Raw genomic sequence first — 12,274 nt, 5'->3', positions numbered from 1 at the left:
ATGAGGAATACAATACACATGAACTGGGAATATCCACAGGTGCTCCACAAATACTATAATAGATACAGATTAGATTAGGTATTTGTCATGCTACCTGAATGTTACGCTCCACGTGGAATAGCCCACGTAGAATTCCCCAGGAAACAGTTTTCGTTCGTTTTTAGACAAAATACGTAGTGCAACAGTAATGGTACAAATGCACCGCCGCTGACCCGCCGTGAAAACCACGCTTCTAATTTCCTGGCTCCGCTCCAAAGCAAACCCAACTGGTTTCACACAAAGTAAACTAAGGCTGTGACAATGTGCCGTGAATCTCCCTCTTTCCAAAGACACCCCGAGGAAAAGGTGAGCTCAAACCTCCTCTTCTGAAAGAAGAAGAGCTATTTCTCTGCCATAGGTGAAGCATGCAGAGCATTTAAAGGGAACGTGACATTATGTGTCGTGTCCCCCCCGGTCCCCCCCGCACCAGGCAGCGAGTGTCCTGCGGGCTGTGACAGCAGTACAGCACGCTCCCTGCTTTAAAGGGTAGACGGGAATCTCCCTGAAGAGAAAGTTAAACTCGCAAAGTCGGAGCGTTAGGGAAATCTGCAGAGCCGTTAGCACAAGAAAGACATGCTTTTTTTTTTTTTTTTTTTTCCTTTTTTTTTCCTTCCCCCTCCATGCATTCTGCCTCCGGTCACAAAAAGCAGCAACGAGGGGCACGTTTCCATGTAACTCCATCTTTGCCTGCTTCCCTTACTTACCCTTCATCTGCCTGCTGTCTGCTGAGCAAGCCAGGCACAGCTCAAGTTTCTGGCTTTCCTTCTCCTCCATTGTCCCTGCCTACCGCACAAGCTCCCCTCTCCAAGTTGGAAGCCGCAGCGCCCGGGCTGTCAGCGCCAGGCTGCAGGCTCGGGGAGGCGAAGGGAAAGTCGCCCTCCCGCCGGTGCCGGTGCCGGGTTCGGGTCCGGGTCCGGGTCCGGGTGCGGGTGCGGGTCCCCCCGCAGGCCCCCGGCGTGCCCGCGGTGCCGGGAGCGGGGCTCCTCGCCGCAGCGGCGGGCAGGGCGGGCGGCGGCGGCCGGCCGAGCCCCCCGAGCCCGGGGCCCCAACAGGTGATGGGCTTTTCTGCAGGCGAGCCCCTAGCCGGCTCGCTTCCCGCTGCAGCCGGGGAGCCTTATGAAAGGGAACGTTTCAAACATGATTACAGGCCCGGGTCTCTGCTGGAATCCGAATCCGTAGCCTTTTAAATCTCTGTCATGGGACAAAAGCCTTTCCACAGCATATTTTTTTAAGCTCGTAACCACCAAGCCCACAAACATTCCTGATAAATGCTCCTCTGTCTTTTTTAGCGTCTCGTTTAAAAGTAATTCATTATATAAGCGCTTTGAGGTTTTGTTTTCTGCCGAATTCTTTCAAGCTGCTCGGAGAATGAATTGGGGAAAAATCAAGATACAGGAATGCAACTTTAGTGGAGCCAACAAAAACGAATGGTAGCGATCCGTGAGCGGGGACTTCGGTTAAGAGGGATTTTGAAGCCTCGGTAGCAAAGCGTATAGAAACACAGAACTAATTCTCTTTTGGCAGATCAGAGGCCGGAAGCCTGCGTGAGAATCGGTAGATCCACTGGGCTGCGAGGCAAAAAAATTAACGTGGCGGAGAAGGACGAGATCAAATCCCACAGATTCCAGCAGCTGCCACGTGTGTTGATTTAGTGGGGAATATCAGACCGAATTAGTCTATCAAAATCTTAACGCAGAGCCAGAGATGGTGCAACAAACCCAGTGTTGAGTTACAGCATCGAGACCAGAAAGTTTATCTGCGGACAACTTCTGAATTAGGTTAAGAACAAAGCATAACTGAGATATTAATAAAAATATGCAATTTCTCATTTAAATCAACCTCATACTGCAACACCAGACAACAGCTAGTATCTTGGATGTCTTTTTACACAGATCTAGCATAATCTCGTCTTCCAAGCTTTCTTCAACTCTGACTTCAATATAACATCAGCTAAATTGCTTGCAATGACCTCTCAACTACCCAGTCCAAGCAGGCTAGGAAAATTCCCCTATGTTTCCTTCTACACCTCTATCTGGCAGAAATGTCATCCTGTCTACTTAGATTATTGAATGCAGAAATTTTTTGTGTATATATAAATTCAATACAGAAGCTCAAGGAGAATCACTCTCCTCATGGCCCAATCCTCCTCCCTCCAGACAGAAAAACCATTTGAGTAAATTACAACTAACAATTGATAAATGAACAAAACTATTGTTCATTAGATCAGACGTACATATTCTCCAGCACTTAAGAAATATTTATTTTCCCTTTTAACAATTAATTCTATATGGTCTCGGGACCTGGCAAAGGTCCCAGAAATCTGGCACGGAAAACATAGAAAAGATGAAAATACAATCTAAACATTAGCACTGTTATTTAAGGTCTGCAGTAGAATGCTCCCAACAGAATACTCCTATAGTTGCCCTGCAATATAAAGAAAACAGTGTGATACACGTTGTATTTAGAGTAGTGTTTTTACTGGCCTTGGGTTACTCCTGCTCATTCTGATTGTGGACTATTTTAGGAGGAGAAGTGATGGCCAGCCATCCCACTTATCTGATGTTGCCTTTTGCGATATGGAGGAATAATGTGCCTTTAACACTGAGGTTTTCCAGAGTCTGGCAAGCGTGATGATCCTCTTGCAATTTACATTCACAGCCAGCTGGAAGGAGAAGAGGGATCTTACAGGAATAGTGATCACTGAACACCACCAACTTCAAGAAATATAAAAATAACTCAGAAACCCCTGATGGGAAAAGAAAGCCAGTGCAGTTGCCTGGAGTAGCAAAACGAAAGCTGTACCGAGACATTACCTGCACACAGGCCTCAGAAACTGAGAGCTGAGAAACTAAGGACATTTAAAAAGACCTTATCCTGAAATAACGCAACAGAAAGCACAAAACATACTTGCCTACAAGTGCCTAAAAGGAAGATGGTCTTGCAGCCCTGTACAAAAACAGGGTTAGCTCTGGAGAGCAGTATAGTTTGTAGCAAGAGCTTTAATAAGATCAAAACCAATGCACTCTAGCCCCTTAGAAGGCTTTACCTCCATCCACAGTGGGGAAAAAAAACCACGAGAAAATTAGTTTAAGACTAAAAAAAAAGAAATCATTAAAATTAAAATATCTACTTTTAGCCAGCACCATTAGTTTCCACAGCCAAGAGCACAAGACAGAGAGTTAGTCTCTTGATTCCCCCACTGACATGTCCTAGTGACCAGCCAGGTGCCCCTTGGGACGGTGCCAGCCTGGCCTGAAGCTGTTGCTTTCATGGCCACAGCAAGATGCTCCCACTGCTGAGACTGACACTAAATGTCATTGCTGATGCTGCTAAGGGGCCTGAGCAGCATGGACCCCAAAATGCAGAGATGATCTAAGAAAGACTGCTTATTTCATTGTGGATGTGTGACTTGAAAACCTGGTGTCACGTTAGGAGAACCTATGTGGCTGCAGAAGTAGTCTCTCCAACTGGATTAAAGAGCATGGGCAAAAGGTGAGACTAAACATGGCACGCTTCAGTATCATCAAAATCAAACAAAACAAAAGAGCCTGCCCAGCCTCAGAGGAAACATAATAGCCTCTGCTGCTGCTCAGGACAGGGAATAGTTGCGACAGTAAGGTCCCAAACCATGTCCTGACTTTAACGGAAAAGTCCTCGGTCCCAAACTGCATTTAAATAATATATGTAACAATGCCATTCTTTAAGATGTTACCTAAGACTATTTAAAAGAACTGGTGACACTCCCTTAGCAGCTGAGAATCTGGAGTCAGCCAGAACCATTATACTGTTAGGCTCAAATAAAGAGCTCCCCAGCACAGTCACTGGGATGAATCACTAACGACAAGTTAAATAAACTTGATTAACCAGTTCACAGCATGCAATCAGCATTTGTTTATCTTTGGGATCAACAATAACAGTGGTTCCTTTTAATTACTGTGCTCAGATCTGGACCCATCAATATCAAAACAATGCAGGGAGAATAATTGCTAACAGGTTATGCTGTTTTAATTGTGTTTAAAATTAATGTCTCAGAGCAACTTAAACACTTCTGGGTTTAGAATGTGCGTAAAAGGAACGATTAACAAATACTGGCTGCGCTCAATTAGTCAAACTTATAATACACAACAACTCCATGGCTCTAGCAATTATTCACGACTAAAAAACTGGGAAGTTAATTATTAATAGTTAAATCAGAAGAGGCATCCCATAATTAAAGGCCTGTCTCCATGCCTATGTGAAATCATGTAGCCACTGAGAAAAATGTCATGAATGCTCTCCGCAGGAACCAGCCAACCGCTGTCTAGCCTACAATAGTCCAGAAACACAATAAATATTAGACCTGGAGTGGTGAGGCAGAAGTCTGGGAGGAGTTACAAGCACCCAAGCAGGTCATACTGCAGCACCTCTCCAAGCCATTCCCCAGCCAGAGATGTCTTGGGCCTTCCCTGGAGGAAGGGAGCACCCAGAGGATGCTCCAGCGAGTCGGGAAACCTCCCCTCCATGCCAGGGAGTTGTGGGTGGCCATTCACTACCAACTGGTCAGATTTGAAATGGAGAAAATAACTTTAACCAACTATGGAAAAACAGCCCCGATGGGGGTGAGCTCTGATTTCCATCTCAGCCAGCAGAGAGCAGCTTCAGTGCTGCAATTCATTTGAGCGCATCTCTGTTCTCATTTGTGCTCAGCTAGTTCACTGTTGTCCTTGCTGTAGTCTCTCAATGCTTAAAACTGAACCAGACTCACTCCTAAAAGAAAAGGACTATGTTCAGATAGTATATTATCAAAGATATAATACTAGCCACTAGCTTGTACAAGCAAAATGAATAAAGTCTCTGAGGTCTATTGATACAAATCCATGCAAGAAGATCTGGGGGGAAAGAGGTTCACACTATTTTAAAATTAATTGTCTAGTGATTTGGTGTTGTACGACAAGGAATCAAAGGTTTTTAAGATGTGGAGGGGCGCTTTATGATCGTTTGGTCTCATCTGCTTAGTAAGGGCTTTCAGTGAACTGGGTCCTGTTTCTAATGCAAGGATAGTGGTTAAACTATCCAGTGGTTAAATTAAAGGAAAACATCTGAACTTGATTTTAAAATTTACAATGACAAACAATCTAATACAACCTCTGGGATTATTTATCATGAAATTACCTTAGCTGTTAAAAAAACTGTGGAGAGTTTCAATATTTATACTCCCTACATTCCAGTTCAGTTAAGAACTCTCATACTTGCAAGGAAAAATTAGCCCAAGGAGTGAAATGGTAACACTCCAGCTGAACTGAAACAAGAAAATTGAATATGAGCTTCTCTACACGTCCCTGCAACAGAATTTCATCGTGCCTTGACAGACCTACAGGTTTCAGCTCTTCAGAGAAGTTCAGAGACTGACAGTGCTGCCAAGAGCCACCACTAGCCTTAATCACTAAAACAACTATTAAAAAGAGTCACTAAGAGTTTGAACATGAGATATTCGGTCAGAAGATACATTCGTCTTTCTAATTCCATTTCAAATGGAGCTCTGGGGAGCAGCTATAATCACCTGCCACTTGGCATCACTGAGCTCTCAGGTACGAAAAAGGACGCGGTGTCCCAGCCCACCTCCCACGAACAAGCACTGTGCTGTGAAGTGTCTCGCACATCTCCAAGTAACAGAGCACCCTTCACTCACTCCAAAAGACATTTTGCTCAAGCTCACAACTCTCACACGTGGACACCTACCTCATGTTAAATAGGTTAGGTTTTCCAAGTTTTATTTTTGTTTCCTTCCTCCCCCTCCAATTTTTTAAATAAATGAAAAGGTCTGAAAGCAGTAAACACTTGTGCATGCCCTAAATCAAACTGAGAAAAAGGACTGTGGTCATCACAAAGAGGCACTAACATGCAAGTGGGGAGAGAAAAAACCCCCAAAAATTCTTCTCTTTCATCCATAACTTTATCTTCCTCTCTAATTTGGGACAGTCCCAACAAAGCTAACTCTAGATACACTTTAACATGACTTCCCTTCCCGGTGCCCGGAGCTAAATGAGCATAATTACAGGATGCATGTTTCTGACTCGTGTAACGCAACACCTTATTTCAGACTTTTTAACCCCACACAGTTGTCATCCCACCGTACGAAGCTAACATTAATATTAGCATGTTGCCACCAGCGCAGCCAACTTTGAACTGAAGACCCTGGCACACTACAGCTCCTCCTCATGCCTGCCAGCCTGGCCAGCCCTTCACACATCACACTTCCCATTACAGGATCACCTATGGTAAGGAATGAGGTCAGCCTGCAAACAGAGAAATACAAAATATGAACATATGTTTTTGTAAGGTACCAAACAAATAACTCTGTGGAAGGAAAATGTGCCTTACATCGCGGAAATTTCAATCACTGGAGTTTAATCAAATAAAAAGCAATATGTGGGTGGGAAGGAACAGTGTAAGGAATTGTTTCTGAGGGAGGTGGAAGAAAGGGAGGGGAGAAGGTCACTTTTAAGTCCATCTGCTCTACATTCAAATTCTATTTCTCCCCAGTGTAAAGCATTTTGGGGTTGTTAAGTTCCCTTTTGGATGAATTCACTCAAACAGAGCTCTGGTGAGAGTTTGGATTCAAATTGGTCCAACTTTTTAGCACTGCCAGAAGAATAGGCTTAACGCCTGAAACACTGACTATTGCTGGTTTCATGGATGTCTGCAGGATCTGTTTGTAAATGTATGAGGTGGCATGCTTTAGTGATCAAAGGTACCGAGAGTTGCTCTCCGCAAAGTACAATTACACTTCAAAAGAATCATGAGAGATCCTTTATTTCAGCTCTTACCAAGTACACATGGAGTTTATAAGATTGTCAGGTGATTGCTTGAATTAATAGGAAATACTTTGATGTGTACTTTGATGGAGCCTGGGTGCAGAAATAATATAATAGTTCAAGTTTTGTTGTGATTACCATCACTACTTACTCATCAACAGGCCATTCTGATAAATATTCTACTGCAAAAGAATGGTTTAAATAAAATAATTAGTAAATAATGATTAGAAATTAACACAATGGTACCAGTATTGCCAACCCACAGCATTCACACAATTCGTGATGATGGTCTTTCTTGAAAAGTCACTTTTTTGGGAACACTGTTATCTTATTCATCTCTGGTCTGTACCCAATCATATATTTGACTTTTCTCCACAATGTCACTGGCAAGAACCAGATATTTTTCTGGGACTCAGAGTAAAATCACTAGAGAGGTCAGCGCCACAGTAACTAAATTAGTTGGCATTTTTAATTGTTCTTACTACAGTTTCTCCCTTGTCTCCTGCCACAAAGGCAGTACCACACAGCAAATGACAATCAGAATGTCTGAAAAGAGATAAAGACAAGCAGAATAAATTCTTACAGTTTTGTTTCCATGCGGATCCGATTTCTAACCCAGCGTGGGTGGTCACAGGTTGCGGTTTGCAAAGCTTTTGAGCAGCGGGCTAGTGTAGAACTTCCAGCTTGGAAACGATTCCATGACCTCTCCAACAGTATGTACCTCCCCTTCCTTCAAAAGAGCCTCTCTGATGTACCCAGACCATGCTGATGCTACCATTAAGACAGCTGATTAGTAAGAAAGCAATCAGAGCTGACAGCAGTGGTACTCCTGCTCTTTCTCAGGCCTGCCCAATCTGTTCTGCCAGGATGCACGCTTATTAATTCACTCTTCAGTATTTAGGATTTCATAGCTTTAGGGCAACAGGGACCATTTGATTATCTTGTCCGACTTCCCATCTATCACAAGCCATTAAATTTGACATGGCATCCTCACACAAAGGCCAAACACTTAAGTGAGATGAAGAACACATTACTGATCTCAGGAGACCAATGCTGCATCTGCACTAGCATTTGTTTCAAACCCCACCACACATGTGATGAGATCTACCCTGATGATCAGCATAAGAAAGAGAAGGACATCAAGCTCCCAACTGACTTAACCCTGAGGAAAGTTCTTTCCTCTGCCTTTAATTTCCCAGATCAGACGTCCGCCTTAACCCCAAACTATCTTAACCTCAAAGCTGTGGTACATACATCCAGTCACCGTCTCCAGCACAGTCAGTCTCTTGTGCATGAAAACAACCTGAAGGGAAAAAGAAAAGCACCTCGAAACATACATTGCCCAATGTACTTGGAGGGGGTCAAATCCCCCTGAACGTTGCACATTACCTGCTGAAAGGCTGAAGCACGACAGTTGATTATAATCACTGTCTTTAATACAGAGCTGCCAGTGCTACAAGCATGTTATTTCAGGGCATTTCAGCACGCAGGCCCACGAAGGCGGCTGGTGGAGCTGGCGGCTCAGGCACACCACGTCCAGCAGCAGCAGGGCTGCCATGACCCTCCGCCCTGCTACAACCACCCCCATAAATACAGGCTTTCTTGCTGCACCTTGGCTAACATGGCTTTGCAAATATACCCATTCTCATTTCAAAGACTATGTTATAGTTAATTGACTGATTAATTATTCTCAGCGCTAAGAAATTGCTTCCTATTTCTTCAGGGTAAAGTTGACTTAACTTCAGTTTCCAGTGATCAGACTCATTCCCCTTTTGTCAGCCAGACCCACCAATTCTGTAGGACCTGCGCTTGGCAAGAAAGCCACCTCACCGCCTCCTCCTCAATTGCTCACATCAGCTGAGCTCCTGAAGACTTGCAATATACCTCAGTCTCGGTTTTCATCTTAGAAATCAAGCCTTTGCCTATCTTCCCTTTCTTTCTAGTATTCCCATCTTCTTGTAGTACAGCTAGCAGGATTATCAGAGCCTATTCTTCTGAACTTAATATACTAACAGTAACAAAGGGGTACAAGACCTAAGTTTACCTCTGAAAACAGTGGTGCAGCTGGATGCTGCACAACAGCACAGATGTCCCAGGGAAAGGGATGTGAGGCTGGAGAGCTTTCCCTAGGCCGGACAGGGAGCCCGTGGCTGTGGCTACCTCCTCCCGAAAAGGGAGACTGTGCTCCAGGTTTGGCAAGGGCAAAACGTCCAAGCACCAAGCAAACCACATTGACATGACTCTGGTGTCATATCCTATTTTACCTACAAGGGGAAGTCTGCTCCTTCTGTGCAACACTTTTGCAGAATACAAAAAGGGAGAAAAAGTAACAAAGATTCGTCTCATCAGGCTCCAAGAAGCACACAAAACTGCCTGGGGTGAAGGCAAGAATAAGCAACGTCAGCATAGAAAGGTGTCATACAAGGTTTAAGCTTATTCAGAGGGAGAACCTCTGTCTCTCTCATGAATAAATACATAACCCAAGACAATTTAATTCCAACTGCTTTGTATTTCTTACAAAAACTTTTCAAACAATGTGATGACTCACAAGTAAGCTCTCCACCGACAACATAAAATGACATCATATTAGTTATGTCCCTCTAAAAACTGGAAGTCTGCACTGAGATATACAAATACCTCTCATAATATAGCACATGCATTTACATGCAGCATAGCTGAGGATAGGGAACAGGCAGCAAGTAGTGACAACAACAGGTTTTCTTCACTCCAAAGGACAAGGTTATTAAATAATAATTGGTAACATAGCTTTTACTGCATACACAAATACTCCAATACTCTGATTTCCAAGACTCGCCTGCAAAATAAAACTTTGTGATTTATTCAATTTTATTTATGATTTTCATACTATTGCCTTAATCTTTCGTAATTAACACAACAAGGTCCAGTGATAAATTCAGACTTTCTTCCCTCTTTTGCTTTTTTGCTCTACAACTGCCATTAAAAGATAGTACTTCAAGACTGCAGCTGGAATGATATCTAAATCTTTTTACCATTTGGAGGAAATTCTGGGCAAAGTGCTGGAAGGAATAAAGTATCAAAATCTCTTTGAGACAAGATGACAATATTACTTACATGCCCCCATTTCAGTTTTATAAGCTTCTATAAATCTTCTCTCATAGCAGGAATGCCCTTGGAAGCAGGTGCTGGGAAAGCGAAGGATGAGTTTGCAACCCATAAGTAGTATTCATTCAATGCTTTTAGTCTGCTTTTTTGCAAGGAGTCTTGCTGTAAGAGCTCAAACCAAGAATAGCCGGGTCCCGGTAGATAAGCTCTATCCAGAGCTATCCTCTATCCAGGACTATGGGAGTAAACCTAAGTGCAGAAGATGGTCTGCAGAACAGAAATTAGGACAGAGGGCTTTAGAAGTCTGACATTACTTGAAACACCTAAATCAAATCTGGATAGTTTTCTAAAGAAGTGCCTAAATGCAGCCAGAAAATACAGGCTGAATACCACAATTACAGGTTAAAATGCTACAGGCAGTAATTATCAATCACTTTCTTTTCCCAACCATCAAAGAAGGTAATTTGTTTGTTTTCCCCACCCTGCAAGGAAAAGACTGGGTGGTCTTCTGACTTTAAGAGCCGGAGAAGTATTCCTCTCAAGGACAAGGCCATGCCAGGCCTCCTGGGCAGCATGAGGTCGGTCCTTTTTTCAGCAGTGTCTTACACTGTACTTGATTTTAGTCACAGACATTAAGAGTGTGGCAGTGCTTTGCAAATCATCGCTAAATACCTTTTCTTCTTAGCTCCATGCAAATCTCAGGAGTGTTTCCAAGACATGAATAAAGCCTCGGTCGTTGAAAGGTAGCATGTTTTCAGTTCCTCAGCTGTCTTCATCAGCGTGGGACTGCCATGCTACAGGGATTCTTTATTTGGTTAAAGACTAATTCCCCTTCATCTTGCAGAAGTTGTCACCAGTTGTAAGAATATAGCAGCTTTATTCGATACATGATAAGTAACTGTGAATTCTGAGGCTATTAGTTCATTGAGGGAGTGTCATCTCAATAAAACATCAACACAAAAACTCAGCCCCTTGCAGACAGCTTAAATCATTCACCTTCTATTTTTTAAAAAACTTCTAATACATTGCTACACATTCAGGCTTCAAAAAATGTATTAAAATTTTTTGTATCTTCAGCCCCTTCTTAAATAATATACATCTGGTAATTCCTACGCTCAGAGCCATGCCATTTAAAGCCTAAGTTGTTTGCGTACTAAAAAACCTAAGTCATGAAGCATTCAGTGTTGCAATTCAGCTTCCTTTTGCAGTAAAGGAAGCTAGGAGAAAATGGGGCAGGAACCAGGCTGAAAAGCTTTCTGAAAGCTGCAGCTGCAGCCAACAGCTGAAATTTAAAATCAGACATTATTTTCTCTCCTCATCTTGTGGGCTCTGCCACAGTTTTCAATAAACCACAAATTCAGCCACAGCGGCACTATCGCTCATAATTTTCTTTTGCTGATGGAGCTAAAATAAGACCCATAAACACTTCCCCCTGACTTCAGAAAGCAGCGTATGTCACTCCCCAATAGGACTCTTGACACGTTGCTTGTGGACAACGTGCTAGGCAAGTAGCAAAACCCCAATGTGGTCCTGTGAAATTAATAATTAAGTGTTGCAGAGAGAACCTGAAACGCAAGTTCATATGCGCTGAGGAAAGCAGAAGCAAGAACTGCATTTCCATTTCCCAACCCAGTGAGAGAACAGACACATGACAGCCATCAGATACGGTTCCCTTGGATTTCCCCAGGCCATGTAGCAACATCCCTTGGTAAAGAAACAAAGAGAGGCGATTCTCCCATGGATAAAAAAATTGACTAAAAATAGGAAAGACCCCATAGGAACAAAAGGCAAATTTCCCAGGGGAGGGAGATTACCAATGGCATCACAGAGAATGCAGTGGTCCAGGCAGCTCTCAACATTAGTGAGCTGGAAAAGAGGGTGTAAGTGAGGTGGCAGAGCTTGCTGAGAACATTACGATATTCAGTGAAGTAAAGACAAGTGTTGATTATGAAGAAGAGACTTCACAAGATTCACTGACTAGGCAGTAAAGTGGCAGATTAAATCCCATGTAGATAAATGCAAAGTGATGCACATTGGCTTTGAACAGACTATTACCACTCAACAAGAGAGTTTGAGGTTATAACCATTTTATGACAATTTTAGCTCAGTGCTCATTAGTGATTAAAAAACCAAACAGATGTTAGAAAATGCTGGGAAAAGAATAGTGAATAAGACAGATAATATCATTATGCCACTGTACAAATCCACAGCCTACCCGCATTTTGAATATTGCATGCAGTTTTAATTCACTCCAGGAAAAAAAAGATACAGCAGAAATAGAAATGTTAAGAAAAGGAGGCATGGATGATCCAACTTATGGAATGGTTTCTGTACAAGGAACAACTAAATTATGTAGG

General features: G+C 43.0%; 1 protein-coding gene across 11 annotated transcripts in view; it reads right to left on the bottom strand.

The window, feature by feature from the left end:
* KIAA1217 (KIAA1217 ortholog) overlaps positions 1–12,274 on the bottom strand; it is a 372,331-nt gene that overhangs the window by 186,268 nt on the left and 173,789 nt on the right. For 4 of the 11 annotated variants that reach the window (XM_049799184.1, XM_049799189.1, XM_049799194.1 and 1 more), the window contains exon 1: positions 744–813. The exons of the other annotated variants lie outside the window; for them this stretch is intronic. In XM_049799184.1, coding sequence (XP_049655141.1) covers positions 744–813 — 70 coding nt within the window. Of the gene's footprint in view, positions 1–743; positions 814–12,274 lie in introns of those variants that run through there. 11 annotated transcript variants of the gene reach the window in all.

The sequence above is a fragment of the Accipiter gentilis genome, chromosome 4 (genome assembly GCF_929443795.1).
Source record: "Accipiter gentilis chromosome 4, bAccGen1.1, whole genome shotgun sequence".
Taxonomy (NCBI): domain Eukaryota; kingdom Metazoa; phylum Chordata; class Aves; order Accipitriformes; family Accipitridae; genus Astur; species Astur gentilis.
This window is presented reverse-complemented; position numbering and strand designations above follow the sequence as displayed.